Source organism: Eleutherodactylus coqui, chromosome 6 (assembly GCF_035609145.1).
Source record: "Eleutherodactylus coqui strain aEleCoq1 chromosome 6, aEleCoq1.hap1, whole genome shotgun sequence".
Classification (NCBI taxonomy): Eukaryota; Metazoa; Chordata; class Amphibia; order Anura; family Eleutherodactylidae; genus Eleutherodactylus; species Eleutherodactylus coqui.
The window spans coordinates 228029689-228043303 of record NC_089842.1 but is presented as its reverse complement, the minus strand read 5'-3'; the positions used below and the strand labels follow the sequence as shown (position 1 = coordinate 228043303).

The window sequence follows — 13615 nt, the reverse complement described above, 5'->3', positions numbered from 1 at the left end:
CAGAGGACTGCATGCAAAAACACGGCATCACACTCGCAGGCTTGGCTATTTTGCATTATAAATTTTAAGTACTGGAACGTGTGTATAAATAAACTGCACGTAGAAAGAGGTTTTTCTTGTAAAATGCATTTCAATGTCAGAAAAAACCCAGGTTGATCAGTGGGATATCCGTTAGATATTACACTTACCTTTGTAAATACAGCCTAAGGCCACAGTGGCTGCTCACCACAGTAGTGATTAGCGGCAGGGGTGCCGTGGCTCCCGGGCCGGTAATCACTTGGCGGCACTGATCCCGGTGCACAGTCTGATGTCCGTGTGTGCATCGGGGATCCTCCTCCCCTGGCCTCAACTCCGTGGTTCCGCAACATTGAAGGGAGGGAACGTTTGGGGCGCACACGTCCACCCAAGATCGGCGTGGACTACAAGGAGAAGGTAAGTGTATGGGTTAGGGAGGGGGGGGGGGGCTATTACTACTGGTGTGTGTGTGTTAATATTGGGGCTACTGTGTGTGGGGATTGGGGGGTTAATACTACTGGGGCTACTCTGGGGGAAGTAGGTTAATACTACTGATGCTACTGTGTGGGTTGGGGGGGTAATACTGCTGAGGGGGGTGTGTGTGTGTGTGTGTTAATACTGCTGAGGTGAGTGTGTGTGGGTTAATACTGCTGAGGGGCGCGCGTGTGTGTGTGTGTGTGTGTGTGTGTGTGTGTGTTAGTTAATACTGCTGAGGGGTGCGTGTGTGTGTGTTAATACGGCTGAGGGGTGCGTGTGTGTGTGTTAATACGGCTGAGGGGTGTGTGTGTTAATACGGCTGAGGGGTGTGTGTGTGTGTTAATACGGCTGAGGGGTGCGTGTGTGTGTGTGTTAATACTGCTGAGGGGTGCGTGTTAATACTGCTGAGGGGTGTGTGTGTGTGTTAATACTGCTGAGGGGTGCGTGTGTGTTAATACTGCTGAGGGGTGCGTGTGTGTGTGTGTGTGTGTTAATACTGCTGAGGGGTGCGTGTGTGTTAATACTGCTGAGGGGTGTGTGTGTGTGTGTTAATACTGCTGAGGGGTGCGTGCGTGTTAATACTGCTGAGGGGTGTGTGCGTGTGTGTTAATACTGCTGAGGGGTGCGTGCGTGCGTGTGTTAATACTGCTGAGGGGGGTGTGCGTGTGTGTTAATACTGCTGAGGGGTGCATGTGTGTTAATACTGCTGAGGGGTGCGTGTGTGTGTAATACTGCTGAGGGGGGTGTGCGCGCGTGTGTAATACTGCTGAGGGGTGCGTGTGTAATACTGCTGAGGGGTGCGTGCGTGGGGGGTTAATACTGCTGAGGGGTGCGTGCGTGTGTGTTAATACTGCTGAGGGGTGCGTGCGTGTGTGTTAATACTGCTGAGGGGTGCGTGCGTGTGTGTTAATACTGCTGAGGGGTGCGTGCGTGTGTGTTAATACTGCTGAGGGGTGCGTGTGTGGGGGGTTATTACTGCTGAGGGGTGCGTGCGTGTTAATACGGCTGAGGGGTGCGTGCGTGTGTGTTAATACTGCTGAGGGGTGCGTGCGTGTGTGTTAATACTGCTGAGGGGTGCGTGCGTGTTAATACTGCTGAGGGGTGCGTGCGTGTGTGTGTGTTAATACTGCTGAGGGGTGCGTGTGTGTGTGTTAATACTGCTGAGGGGTGCGTGTGTGTGTGTTAATACTGCTGAGGGGTGCGTGTGTGTGTGTGTGTGTTAATACTGCTGAGGGGTGCGTGTGTGTGGGGGGGTTAATACTGCTGAGGGGTGCGTGTGCGTTAATACTGCGGAGGGGTGCGTGTGTGTTAATACTGCTGAGGGGTGCGTGTGTGTTAATACTGCTGAGGGGTGCGTGTGTGTTAATACTGCTGAGGGGTGCGTGTGTGTTAATACTGCTGAGGGGTGCGTGTGTGTTAATACTGCTGAGGGGTGCGTGTGTGTTAATACTGCTGAGGGGTGCGTGTGTGTTAATACTGCTGAGGGGTGCGTGCGTGTGTGTTAATACTGCTGAGGGGTGCGTGCGTGTGTGTGTGTTAATACTGCTGAGGGGTGCGTGTGTGTGTGTTAATACTGCTGAGGGGTGCGTGTGTGTGTGTTAATACTGCTGAGGGGTGCGTGTGTGTGTGTGTGTGTTAATACTGCTGAGGGGTGCGTGTGTGTGTGTGTGTGTGTGTGTGTGTGTGTGTGTGTGTGTGTGTGTGTGTGTTAATACTGCTGAGGGGTGCGTGTGTGTGTGTGTGTGTTAATACTGCTGAGGGGTGCGTGTGTGTTAATACTGCTGAGGGGTGCGTGCGTGTGTGTGTGTGTGTGTGTGTGTGTTAATACTGCTGAGGGGTGCGTGTGTGGGGGGGTTAATACTGCTGAGGGGTGCGTGTGCGTTAATACTGCTGAGGGGTGCGTGTGTGTGTGTTAATACTGCTGAGGGGTGTGTGTGTGTGGGGGGGTTAATACTGCTGAGGGGTGCGTGTGTGTTAATACTGCTGAGGGGTGTGTGTGTGGGGGTTAATACTACCGAGGCTACTGTGTGTGGGTGTGAGGGGGTTAATACTGGGGTGTGTGTGAGGGGGTTAATATTACTACTCAGCCTACTGTGTGTGGGGAGGGGGGTTAATACTACTAGGGCTGCTGTGTGGGTTATTATGACTACTGGGGCTGCTGTGGGGGGGCTGCTGGGGCTATCGCGCGCTGTATACTTAAACGGTGACGTCATTACTGCGCGACTCACTGCAGAGCGCTGTCTGGTGACGTCAGCGCTAGTACCCGCGGGCATATTAACATCTTCCTCTACTTCCTAGCCCGCGGACATATATTTATATTCCACACCACTTCTGCTCGAGCCAACCCGAACAACCAATCAGGTTGCGAATCGAGCGCAGAGAGTGTGGAATTTAGTAATATGCTCCGCCGGCCACTTGCAACGTCATCACTGCGCGACCTGCGACCCTGACGTCATCATCCGGCGGCGGCAGCAGCACCACATGCGATAGACATCGTTGGAGGCGGCAGAGGTAATCACGCTTCAGCGGCGTCTCCTTATCCTTCCTGAGGGAGGAACTACATCTCCCAGCAGTCTGTCATAACTGGCGCAGGGGGTTATAATGGGAGGTGGTGTGGTTTTTTTTTTGGTGTCTTCCTTTTTGAAGCCCCCTTTTTTTTTTTGTAATCCCTTATGGAATTATTTTTTAACCCTTAATGACGAGGCCCTTTTTAAACGATAACATTAGTTTCTTTCCCACTTCAGCCGCGCTCTGCCGATCGCTTTCTGTGGTTCTATCGCATCACTTAAAGGGGTTGTCCCGCGGCAGCAAGTGGGGGTATACACTTCTGTATGGCCATATTAATGCACTTTGTAATGTACATTGTGCATTAATTATGAGCCATACAGAAGTTATTCACTTACCTGCTCCGTTGCTAGCGTCCTCGTCTCCATGGAGCCGACTAATTTTCGCCGTCTAATGGCCAAATTAGACGCGCTTGCGCAGTTCGGGTCTTCTGCTTTTCTCAATGGGGCTCCGTGTAGCTCCGCCCTGTCACGTGCCGATTCCAGCCAATCAGGAGGCTGGAATCGGCAATGGACCGCACAGAAGCCCTGCAGTCCACCGAGGGTGAAGATCCCGGCGGCCATCTTCAGCAGGTAAGTAAGAAGTCACCGGAGCGCGGGGATTAAGGTAAGCGCTGTCCGGTGTTCTTTTTTAACCCCTGCATCTGGGTTGTCTCGCGCCGAACGGGGGGGGGGGTTTGAAAAAAACAAACCCGTTTCGGCGCGGGACAACCCCTTTAATGTTCTGAAAGTTGGTAAAAACTTCTAAGTTGAGTGGAAAGAAACATATCACAACTCCGCCATCTTCGTGGAGGTCTGTAACACAGCTGACCTGATAAGCACACGCCGCGGGGCGGGACGGTTACTGTGAAACCAAATTCATAGAGGTTTTTTAGGTTTTTGTTTTGTGTTTAGTTTTTAGATTTTTTTTGCTGAACTACTTTTAAATAAATTCTCTAAAAAAACACTTTTTTTGGCAGCCGTAACCGTATCTCCCGTTGCCGGCGCGGTTTGGCGGCTCCTCGTTGGCAGGACGTCCCACGCTTTCTATCGCTACCATCTTGGAGTGCATCTGATTTATTTTTTTCTTAGCCTGAAAATTGTAATTTTGGTGGGGTGTGTACGTTTCTTTTCCCTTCTGCCGGTGTTCGCTGGGCAGGATCAGTAATGCATCGTTTGTCAAGGAACTTTCAGGTCACTTTCATATAGGCGACAAAATCGTGCGGCAGCGCGAGAAAACACGTATGTGAAGCGCAGCTTTCCAAGAGGTTCCGTCACTTTAGAGGGTTTTTTTCCTTCTAATGCTTTCTTGTGAGGAAAAAAATAATCGCAGCGTGCTCCAGCTTACCGCGATTTGCGAATATTTTTTTCTTTGTAGCCCATGTTTCCCTATGGAGCCTCCCTGTTTATCGCATCGCACGAACTTGCGATAGAAAAAATTGCGCGCTTTTAACCTGTGGTTTTATCGCAAGTGGCCGCAATGCAAGATGATTCTCACAAAAACTGTGATGCTGAAAAATCGCAGGAACAAAGACTAATGGATACGATGATACAAAATATGTTTTGATATTTTGATACATTTTTTTGTCATAAATACAGGAAAAGGGGAGAGTTTTAACTTTTTTAGTATCTTGTAACATTTTTCACCTTTTTTCCATTTTTTTTGGTAAGTTTCTTTTAGGGGACTTGAACTCGTTTTATCACTTGTGCCGTGTAATGCAATACTTTAGTTCTGCAGTCTATGATATTTATGCAGGCATTCTATTAACCCATTACTGACTGCCCCATAGTGTTTTTTTTCGTCCTAGCTAAGTGGGCTTTAATCCTAGAGGACATAAAAACATGCTTCCTCTTTGGATTAAAACCACTTGGGCCGAGGACGTGACGGCTCCATGCTGTCGGTGCTCGGAGGTAGCTGACAACATGGAGCTGTCATGGGAAGCCGTGGGATAGCGCCGATTGCATTAAAGTAAAAAAGAGTTGCAGCTCCCCTCATGGATCGCATCCATGAGGGATGCTGAAACTACTCATCTCCCTCCTCAATGGTGTCCCGCGATGGTCTGGTCTGGAACGGACCCTCCACCGTCTTCTGCGCATGCACACCAAAGGAAAATTGGCGGCACATGCCCAGAAGAGGTGATCGGCGCAGGACAAATGAAATTGCCTGGTTTCTGGCTACCTTCAGTAGAAGGTAGAACCCAGGAGATGTCACCGGGGACCGCGGTGAGAGGTCCCCAGGCCAGTGATCGCTGCTATCCAATCACAGAAAAGTTTTTTAAAAAGTAAAATAAAGTTAAAGTTTCTCCTTTCCTCATGGATTGGATCCATAATGGAAGGTGAAAATACTCACCCCGTTCCTCTGTGATGTCCCTATCTTCCAGGACCTGAAGTCCCCTTCTGGCCATGCGCGCCCAACGTCCTACATCAGGCACGTGCACAGAGGGGCTCGCGCCGCGGCAAGTTTAAAATCCCTCTGCTCCTGCCTGTGGTGTTTTTTTTAAAAAAAAGTTTGAAAAGCTTATGTTTTATCTCTCATATCCATGAGGGAGGATGAAATTACGCATCTAAGGCCTCCCCACATTTTTCCGTGGACCTTACCCTGGATTCTGCGCACGCGCCCGTCGACAAGGTGGTGGACGCATGCGCAAAAGCCGCAGATTGCCAGAGTAATTTAAAATCTTCCTGCTCCTGGCTACCAAAAATAGCAGAGAGCCTGGAGACTTTACGAGGTGCCGCGGTACGCGTTCCCTGGTCACATGATCTCCGCTATCCAATGGATAACAGCGATCACGTAGAAGTAAAAAGTTAAAGTTTCAGCTCTCGTCGCTGATTCGATCCCTGAGGGGGGGTGAAATTACTTGCCTAAGGCTTCCGGCACACGGGTGTCCACACGCAGAGTCCGCGGCAGGCAAATACAGCCCATAGTATTCAATGGCAAAATGCAAGCGGAAATCGTTTGCGATTTTGTGCGGCTTATGCTCAGCCACCTTCCATTGAAGTTAATGGAAGCCGTCTGTCCCGTTGCACTTCCGCCGTGAGCACTGCGGAAATATCGCAGGGTGCATGTCGCACAGCCCCACCAGCTACTGCGCATGCACGACGGAGGACCGGCTGGTAGATCTGCAGCGTGTGCAGAAGCTGCCAGACAGGTAACTTGCGGGGGCCCCAGGTCGAACTCTGCTGCGGGAGTCATTGCATGCGGGGTCCGACCCACCCTGTGCAGGAGGCCAAAGGCCTCTGGCAATGTCCCCTGACGGGGTTTTTTTATCTGTTGACCTTTTACCCAACTTTGGCGCATGCTGACCGTCGGCTTAATAGCAAGCGCAGAAGCCGGGGAGGGTCCGTAAAATTTAAAATCTCCTTGTCCCTGGCTATTAAAGGTAGCCTAGAGCCTGGAGCAGTGACTGAGGGCCGCGGTAAGCGGTCTCCGGTCGCGTGATCCCTGTTATCCAACGATAATGGCAATCATGTAAAGGTTAAACAAAAAAACTGTTGAAGTTTGCTCCTTTCGGTTTGGGCCCCATTGTGCATTTGGACATAAGATTAGGGCCACACTAGGTATATTTCTTAACACGGGACGAACAGGAGGATCCATTTTGGGGTGAAAGTCTTCATTCATACGTGTGCAGTACAAAAAAAACCCTGTTTTTAAAATGACACAATTGCCAAAAAAAAATGAAAATCGTAATTTTTTCCTTCTGCTTTGCTTAAATTCATTCAAAAACTGTGGGGTCAAAATACACAGTACACCCCTAGATGAATTCGTTAAGGGGTCTAGTTTTCAAAATGGGGTCATTTGTAGGGGTTCTCCATGGTTTTGGCCACTCTAGGGCTCTACAAGTGGGCAATGGGGCCTAAAACACCTTCAAGGAAAATGTCTGTTCTGAAAGAAACTCGCTGTTCGTTTCGGTTTGGGCCCCATTGTGCATACGGGCATAATGTTAGGGCCACAATGGGTATGTTTCTAAACACAGGACAAACAGGGGGATCCATTTTGGGGTGTAAATCCTCATTTTCATGTGCACTATAGAAAAAATATGTCTTTGAAATGTCCTATTTGCAAAAGATATCACATTTTATTTTTTTCTTCTCTAAATTGCATTAATTCCAGATAAAAAAAAAATTGTGGGGTCAAAATCCTCCTGACCCCCTGAGTGAATATATTAAGGGGTGTAGTTTGTAAAATGGGGTCATTTGTGGGGGTATCTATCATTCTGACACCTATGAGCCTTTGTGATCTTGGCTTGGTGCCGGAAAACAAAATGTTCCCCAAAATGTTGTTAATTAAATTTGTACGTCTCCTAAATGGCTTAAAAAAAAAAAAAAAGTTTTTCAAATGTGCGCCCAAGAACATATTGGTACTTTTACCATGCGTCTCCTCTGTCCAGATATTGTTGAAGTGCACGCATGCTATATGCAGATGAGCAGTAGATCATCCAGTGGCGCTCCACCTACCATACTATCTGGACAGTGCAGACAGAGTAAAGGTACCGCTATGTTCCTCATATCGTTGGACATCTCTGAGGACGCTCTGGCAACCGAATGGCACCTTGTGATCTCATTGCAAGCGGCTGTTTGGGATTCCCGAACTCCGAGTGGGACATTTAAATGCCGCTGTCCGTATTAACGGCGGCCTTTAAAAGCTTAATGGCCACACTTGGCGTTAACGCTGATCCTGTCAGATGGCCGGCACCTGCTATGTATGGAATGGGTTCAGTGCCACACAGATCCTGCCACCGGAGGGCGTACATGTACACTCTTCAGCCTCAAGGGGTTAAGCAGCTGTCCCATAGACTTCTATTAGCGGAGTTCCTCCGTTGAGGAGAAGCTGTCAGGGTAACGGTACAGAAGTTGGCGGTCCGCGACCTTCCGGGACTGGCTGTCGCTGAAGATAATGATAATCGCTCACGGTACGGTTCACAGTGTTGATATTAATCGCCTTTATTTTCTAGGGTAAAAGCGCGCGATGACGATGGACGCCGATCACAAGAAATCTACCGGGAAGAAGAGAGCGCAGCAGGGTGGGAAGAGCCGGCCATCGTCATCTCAGCAGGGCCAGCCACCGAAAAAACTGAAGAAAGACACCGAGAAATCTGCGACCGAACAGAGCAAGAAGGGTCCGGGTGACGGCCCCCCGCCGCGGCTGGACCCCAAGTCTGTGGGATACTTCCGACGAGTGGGAGAAACTCTGCAGCAAGACTTTGACTCAAAAGAGGATCGGGGTAAGAGAGCAGGGAGCCACGATCAGAGGGGAGAGAAGTCTGCGTCACCACACGGTTCGGATTTGAACATGGATTTTGGCGCAGATTTTTCGCTCCGGTAAATCCACGCTAATTTTGCTTGGCGTGAGCGTTCGCTAAGTCCTCGTTCACGTGGCCGATTTACAGCATTTGTGGTAGCAGCAATATGGATGGGGGAATTTTCAAAATCTGGTCCGCACACTGCAGAGAAAGTTTGCAGTAAATCGGCTCAGAAATTGACCCACCGCGCGCGGTTAAAATCTGCAGCATGTCCAGTTTAGCACATTACATGCTGCAATAGCCCTTGATCGCGACATGTTGAGAGTTCACAGAGGGAGGGCGCTGCTGCTGTGAAGTCTTCGGCCTTTTTCTATGTAATCGTGGATCGTGGCGTTGCTATGGAAACCGGACACTAGACAATGGTGTCTGGGTATCCCATCGCCTGTGATCGCTATGAATAGCGATAATACATTGCAGTACTTCTGTACTGCAGTATATTATCAGTGCAGTCAAGCGCTTGCATATGAGAAGTGTTACAAGGCCCCCGGGTGTGTGACGTCTCCTCTTGATTCTTCACAGCTCTCTTTGTCCGGAATGTCTTTAACGAGGTGACGGGAATCGAGCTGCTGCTGGCCACCGATGCGTCCGGAAGCATTGTCCTGCAGAAGTTGCTCTCAGTTGCAGCGTCGGCTCAGCTGTGCCAAGTTCTAGACGCCCTTAGTAAGACCTGGCAGAACGTTTGCTGGCATCGCAGCGGCGCTCACGTGGTTCAGACCGCGCTCCTCCAATACGAGCGGCTGCAGAACCCGGAGGTGACAGAGGAGGAGGAGGAAGAGGAGGGTGAGAGCGATTCCTGCCACAGCCTGGAGGATCTGGTGCTGAGCCTCTGCAGCGACGTGAGGGGCAACTTCTTGCCATACAACCAGGACACACACGGAAGCTTCATCGTACGGACTCTGCTGCAGGTGCTGAGCGGAACCGTCCTCGAACAAGACGCCTCCAAGAGAGGAGGTCGGGGGGCTGCAGGTAATCAGAACGTGCGTACCACCACCATGTCTGCTGCTAAAGTAGATGCATATATTCAACATCTGTTAATTTTACGAGAGTGGAGGATCTCGGCAAGCAAAAGTCACACTCCAAATCCAGACGTCAGACCCCGCAGATTCCAGAGCAAAATAGATTCGGACACCCCCTAAAATTGGCTGGGTACCCCGGCGCCGGGCCGGAAAAATTGGCTTGGGGGCCTGTTGGGAAACAATGGTAGTCATATGCCTACCTGGAATCCGATTTCTTCTGACTCCCATTTGAAACTCCATGCTGTGCCGTCTGCTTCGTTGTATTGCATTGCGGAAGATGTATTTATTACAATGCAGTACTGCAGCAGTACTTATACTCTAAAGACAGGGAAAGGTCAGCAGGAAAACTTAGGGTCTTGCAACCGAACGGGGAACCAACTGACTTGTGAATGCAGCTTTGGATGTGACTAGAGTACAAGTTATACTATATATAGGTGTGACCCATCCCTTTGAAGCCTCAATTTTTTTTTTATTTTTCTCCTTGTCGGTCGCAGTAAAATCCGAGTTTGATGTGCCGCCAAGTTTCTTGCAGCAGTTAGAGGAGATGTGTGGATTATTCACGGGTGACATTGGAGGTGAGTTATTGACACCCCTTTATTAACCCGTTATTTCCTGGAGATGCACAACTGACACTTTTGCTCCGTATCCTCACCAGTCTTCGCCACCCATAAACAGGCCAGCCTGGGAATGCAGACAGCTCTACAAGTACTTCATAGGAAACTACCATCCACGTGCGCTGCGCTCTGTGATGATGTCATCAGTTACTTGTCCTCCAGGAACGTCTCGGGAGACGGCAGGTAAGGGCAACAGAGAGGCTTAAGTTAAGACTGTGTCCTTGGGGTCCTTGTAACCTAAACGTTGTAGGTTCTTGTGCTGGAGCTGCATCTGATTAGTTGTCTGGCCTTCTATCCTCAGCCCCGCCCATGAGGTTCCCTTTCCCCACCTGTTAATTGGTTTTTGTGCCTCTAATGACGGTTTTCACTTTTTCTCAGCGCCCTGATGGTTTTCCTGAAGGACGAGACTTGCAGCCGCCTGCTGGAGAAGATTCTGGAGGTTTCTGAAAAGAAACAACTGCGCCGCCTATTTAAAGCCCACTTTGAAGGGCAGCTTCAAGCTCTTGCAGCCCATCCCATCGCCAACTTTACGGTGCAGAGACTTATCCGTGCCATCCAGACCAAAAAGCTGGTAAGTAATACCGCCCCCCTCCTCTACAGATACCGACAGGCGCTCGCTGGCAACCACTTGTGGCAGCCATGACTCTGTCCGCTCTGGCTACTATCCAACTATATGTAGACCCTGAATTATATGGCCATCCTTGCTGGGAAGGGGTTCCCCCAAATGGATGTATGTGCTCAGAAGCTGAGATGTGTACATTTTGGAAAACTTTTTATGCGCTTTCTCCTCTTCATTTAAAAACCTACATGTTTGGTATTATCACAAAAATAAAACACACTTTTTATCCCGCATGACAAATGCTACAAAAAAATACGGCTTGACACTCAGAAAACAAGTCCTCATACCGCCATGTCGGTACTAAAACTAAGTTTGGGCTTTTGGAAAGTGGAGATGAAAATCCCCCTGAAAATTGTTGCGTTCTTAGGTCCAGACTAGGCAGTGTCACTAGGGGGTTTATGTCCCCTTGAATTTCCCTGAGGCCGGGAGTGATGGGTAACGTTATTTGTCATTTCATAGAATGATAGAGTTGGAAGGCATCTCCAGGGTCATCGGGTCCACCCCCCCCCTGCTCAGTGCCGGATTCACTAAATCATCCCAGACAGAGATTTGTTCAGCCTTTGTTTGAACACTTCTATTGAAGGAGAACTCCCCACCTCCCATGGCCACCTGTTCCACTCATTGATCACCCTCACTGTCTAATATCTAATCTGTGTCTCCTCCCTTTCAGTTTCATCCCATTGCTTCTAGTCTTTACTTGTGCAGATGAGAATAGGGCTGATCCCTCTGCACTGTGACAGCCCTTCAGATATTTGTAGACACCTATTAAGTCTCCTCTCAGCCTTCTCTTTGCTAGCTAAACATTCCCAGATCCTTTAACCGTTCCTCATAGGACATGATTTGCAGACCGCTCACCATCTTGGTATGTCTTTTCTGAACTTGCTCCAGTTTGTCTGTCTTTTTTAAATTGAGGTGCCCAGAGCTGGACACAGTATTCCAGATGAGGTCTGACTAAGGAAGAGTAGAGGGGGATAATGACCTCACGTGATCTAGACTCTATGCTTCTCTTAATACGTCCCAGAATTGTGTTTGCCTTTTTGGCTGCTGCATCACATTGTTGACTCATGTTCAGTCTATGATCTATCAGTATTCCCAAGTCTTTTTCCCATGTGCTGCTGCTTAGCCCAATTCCTCCCATTCTGTATGTGCTTTCTTCATTTTTTTTTGCCCAGATGTAGGACTCTACATTTCTCCTTGTTAAATACCATTCTGTTAGTCGCTGCCCACTGTTCAGGCTTTTCTAGATCTTTTTGAATACTCTCTCTTTCCTAGTGCTAGCTATCCCTCCTAGCTTTTTGTCGTCAGCAAATTTGATCAGTTTCCCATCAATTCCCTCCCCCTGATCATTTATAAAATTTTGACCAACACTGGGCCTAGGACAGAGCCTTGTGTTACCCCACTTGATACATTTTTCCACTTGGATGTGCAGCCACCTATGACCACTCTTTTTGAGTACGATCACTCAGCCAGTTGTGAATCCACCTAACAGTTGCCTTGTCAATCCCATAATTGGCCATTTTTTTAATAAGGATGGTATGAGATACTTTGTCAAATGCCTTACTAAGGTCAAGAAAAACTATATCCACCGCATTTCCCTGATCAACCCAGTCAGTGATTCTGTCATAGAAGGAAATTAGATTAGTCTGACATGACTTGTTTGTTACAAATCCATACTGGCTCTGGTTAATTACTCCATTTTTATCCAAGTACTTGCATACATGTTGTTTAGTAATTGGTTCAAACATCTTTCCTGGTATAGCAGTCAGGCTCACAGGCCTGTAGTTTCCTGGATCCACCTTCTTCCCTTTTCTGAAGATGGGGACAGCATTTGCCCTTTTCCAATCTTCTGGATCTTCTCCTGTTCTCCAGCAGTCTTTAAAGATTACAGCGACTGGTTCAGCAATTACCTCCACTGCTTCCTTTAGTATCCTAGGATGTAATTCATCTGGACCTTGAGACTTGAATTCATTTAGGTTAGCTAATAGAGATGAGCGAGCATACTCGGTAAGGTGATATACTCGAGAGAGCATCGCTAGCTCATCCCTGAAGATTCGGTGGGGCCGCCAGGGTGAGCGGGGGGTTGCAGAGGGGATCGGGAGAGAGAGGAGAATCTCTCACTCTCCTCTCCGCTGCCCCCGACCCCGCGGCCCCTCCGAATCCTCAGGGACGAGCCAGCAGGTACTCGAAAAAGGTGATGCTCTCTCGAGTATATCGCCTTACCGAGTATACTCGCTCATCTCTATTAGCTAAGTTTTCCCTCATCATCTCTCTGCTTACAGATAGCCTGCATTCTTTTATTCCCCCAATAGCACAAGGAAGATCAGTTGATGTTCCATCTACTTTCTGAGAGAAAACAGATACAAAATAGGAATTTAAAAGTTCTCAACATCATTCTTAACCAATTCACCATTTTCATCTTGTAAGCATCCAATAGCGCGTTTGACTTTTCTTTTGCTTTTGACATACCCACAAAATGCTTTTTATTGTTTTTGGCCTCTCTTACAAGCCTCAATTCATTATCAGGTTTACCTTTTTAACACTTGCCCTACAGTTTCTGCAGACCGCATTATATTCTTCTTTAGATATTCCCCCCCTTTTTCCATTTGATAAACATATTTTTCTTTGTTTTTAACGTGTGCAAGTTCTGTGTTCGTCCATCCTGGTCTTTTTTAAATGCTTCCCATTCTTCCTTCTTTTAGGGATTGTTAACGATTGGGCTTTGAGAATCTCATTTTGCAAAATTTCCCAACTTTCTTGGACATGTCTGTCCTTACGAACATCCAGCCATTGGATTCTTCCTATCCTCCTTCTGAGTTCATTAAAATCTGCCTTTCTGAAGCCCAACCTTGAGGTCTAAGTTTTCTCAGCTCTTCCTCCCCCTTTTCATCCAAAATTCAAGAATAGCATGATCACCGCCTCCTTAGGTCCCAGACACTCTTACTCCCTCAACCATTTCCTCCCTGTTGGTGAGAATTAGGTCCAAGATAGGAGATCCATTGTTTTCTCTTCTACCTTCTGGAAAAGTTGTCAG

The 13615-nt window shown here is 48.4% G+C and overlaps 1 protein-coding gene across 2 annotated transcripts in view; it reads left to right on the top strand.

The window, feature by feature from the left end:
* Positions 1–2888: 2888 nt before the first annotated feature.
* The window catches only part of NOP9 (NOP9 nucleolar protein), a 57447-nt gene continuing 46720 nt past the window's right edge, over positions 2889–13615 (top strand). For both annotated transcript variants that reach the window (XM_066609032.1, XM_066609031.1), the window contains exons 1-6: positions 2889–3003; positions 7988–8257; positions 8855–9301; positions 9846–9926; positions 10007–10148; positions 10344–10536. In XM_066609032.1, the coding sequence (XP_066465129.1) occupies positions 8002–8257; positions 8855–9301; positions 9846–9926; positions 10007–10148; positions 10344–10536 (1119 nt within the window). In that variant the 5' untranslated portion in view covers positions 2889–3003; positions 7988–8001. The remainder of the gene's footprint in view (positions 3004–7987; positions 8258–8854; positions 9302–9845; positions 9927–10006; positions 10149–10343; positions 10537–13615) is intronic.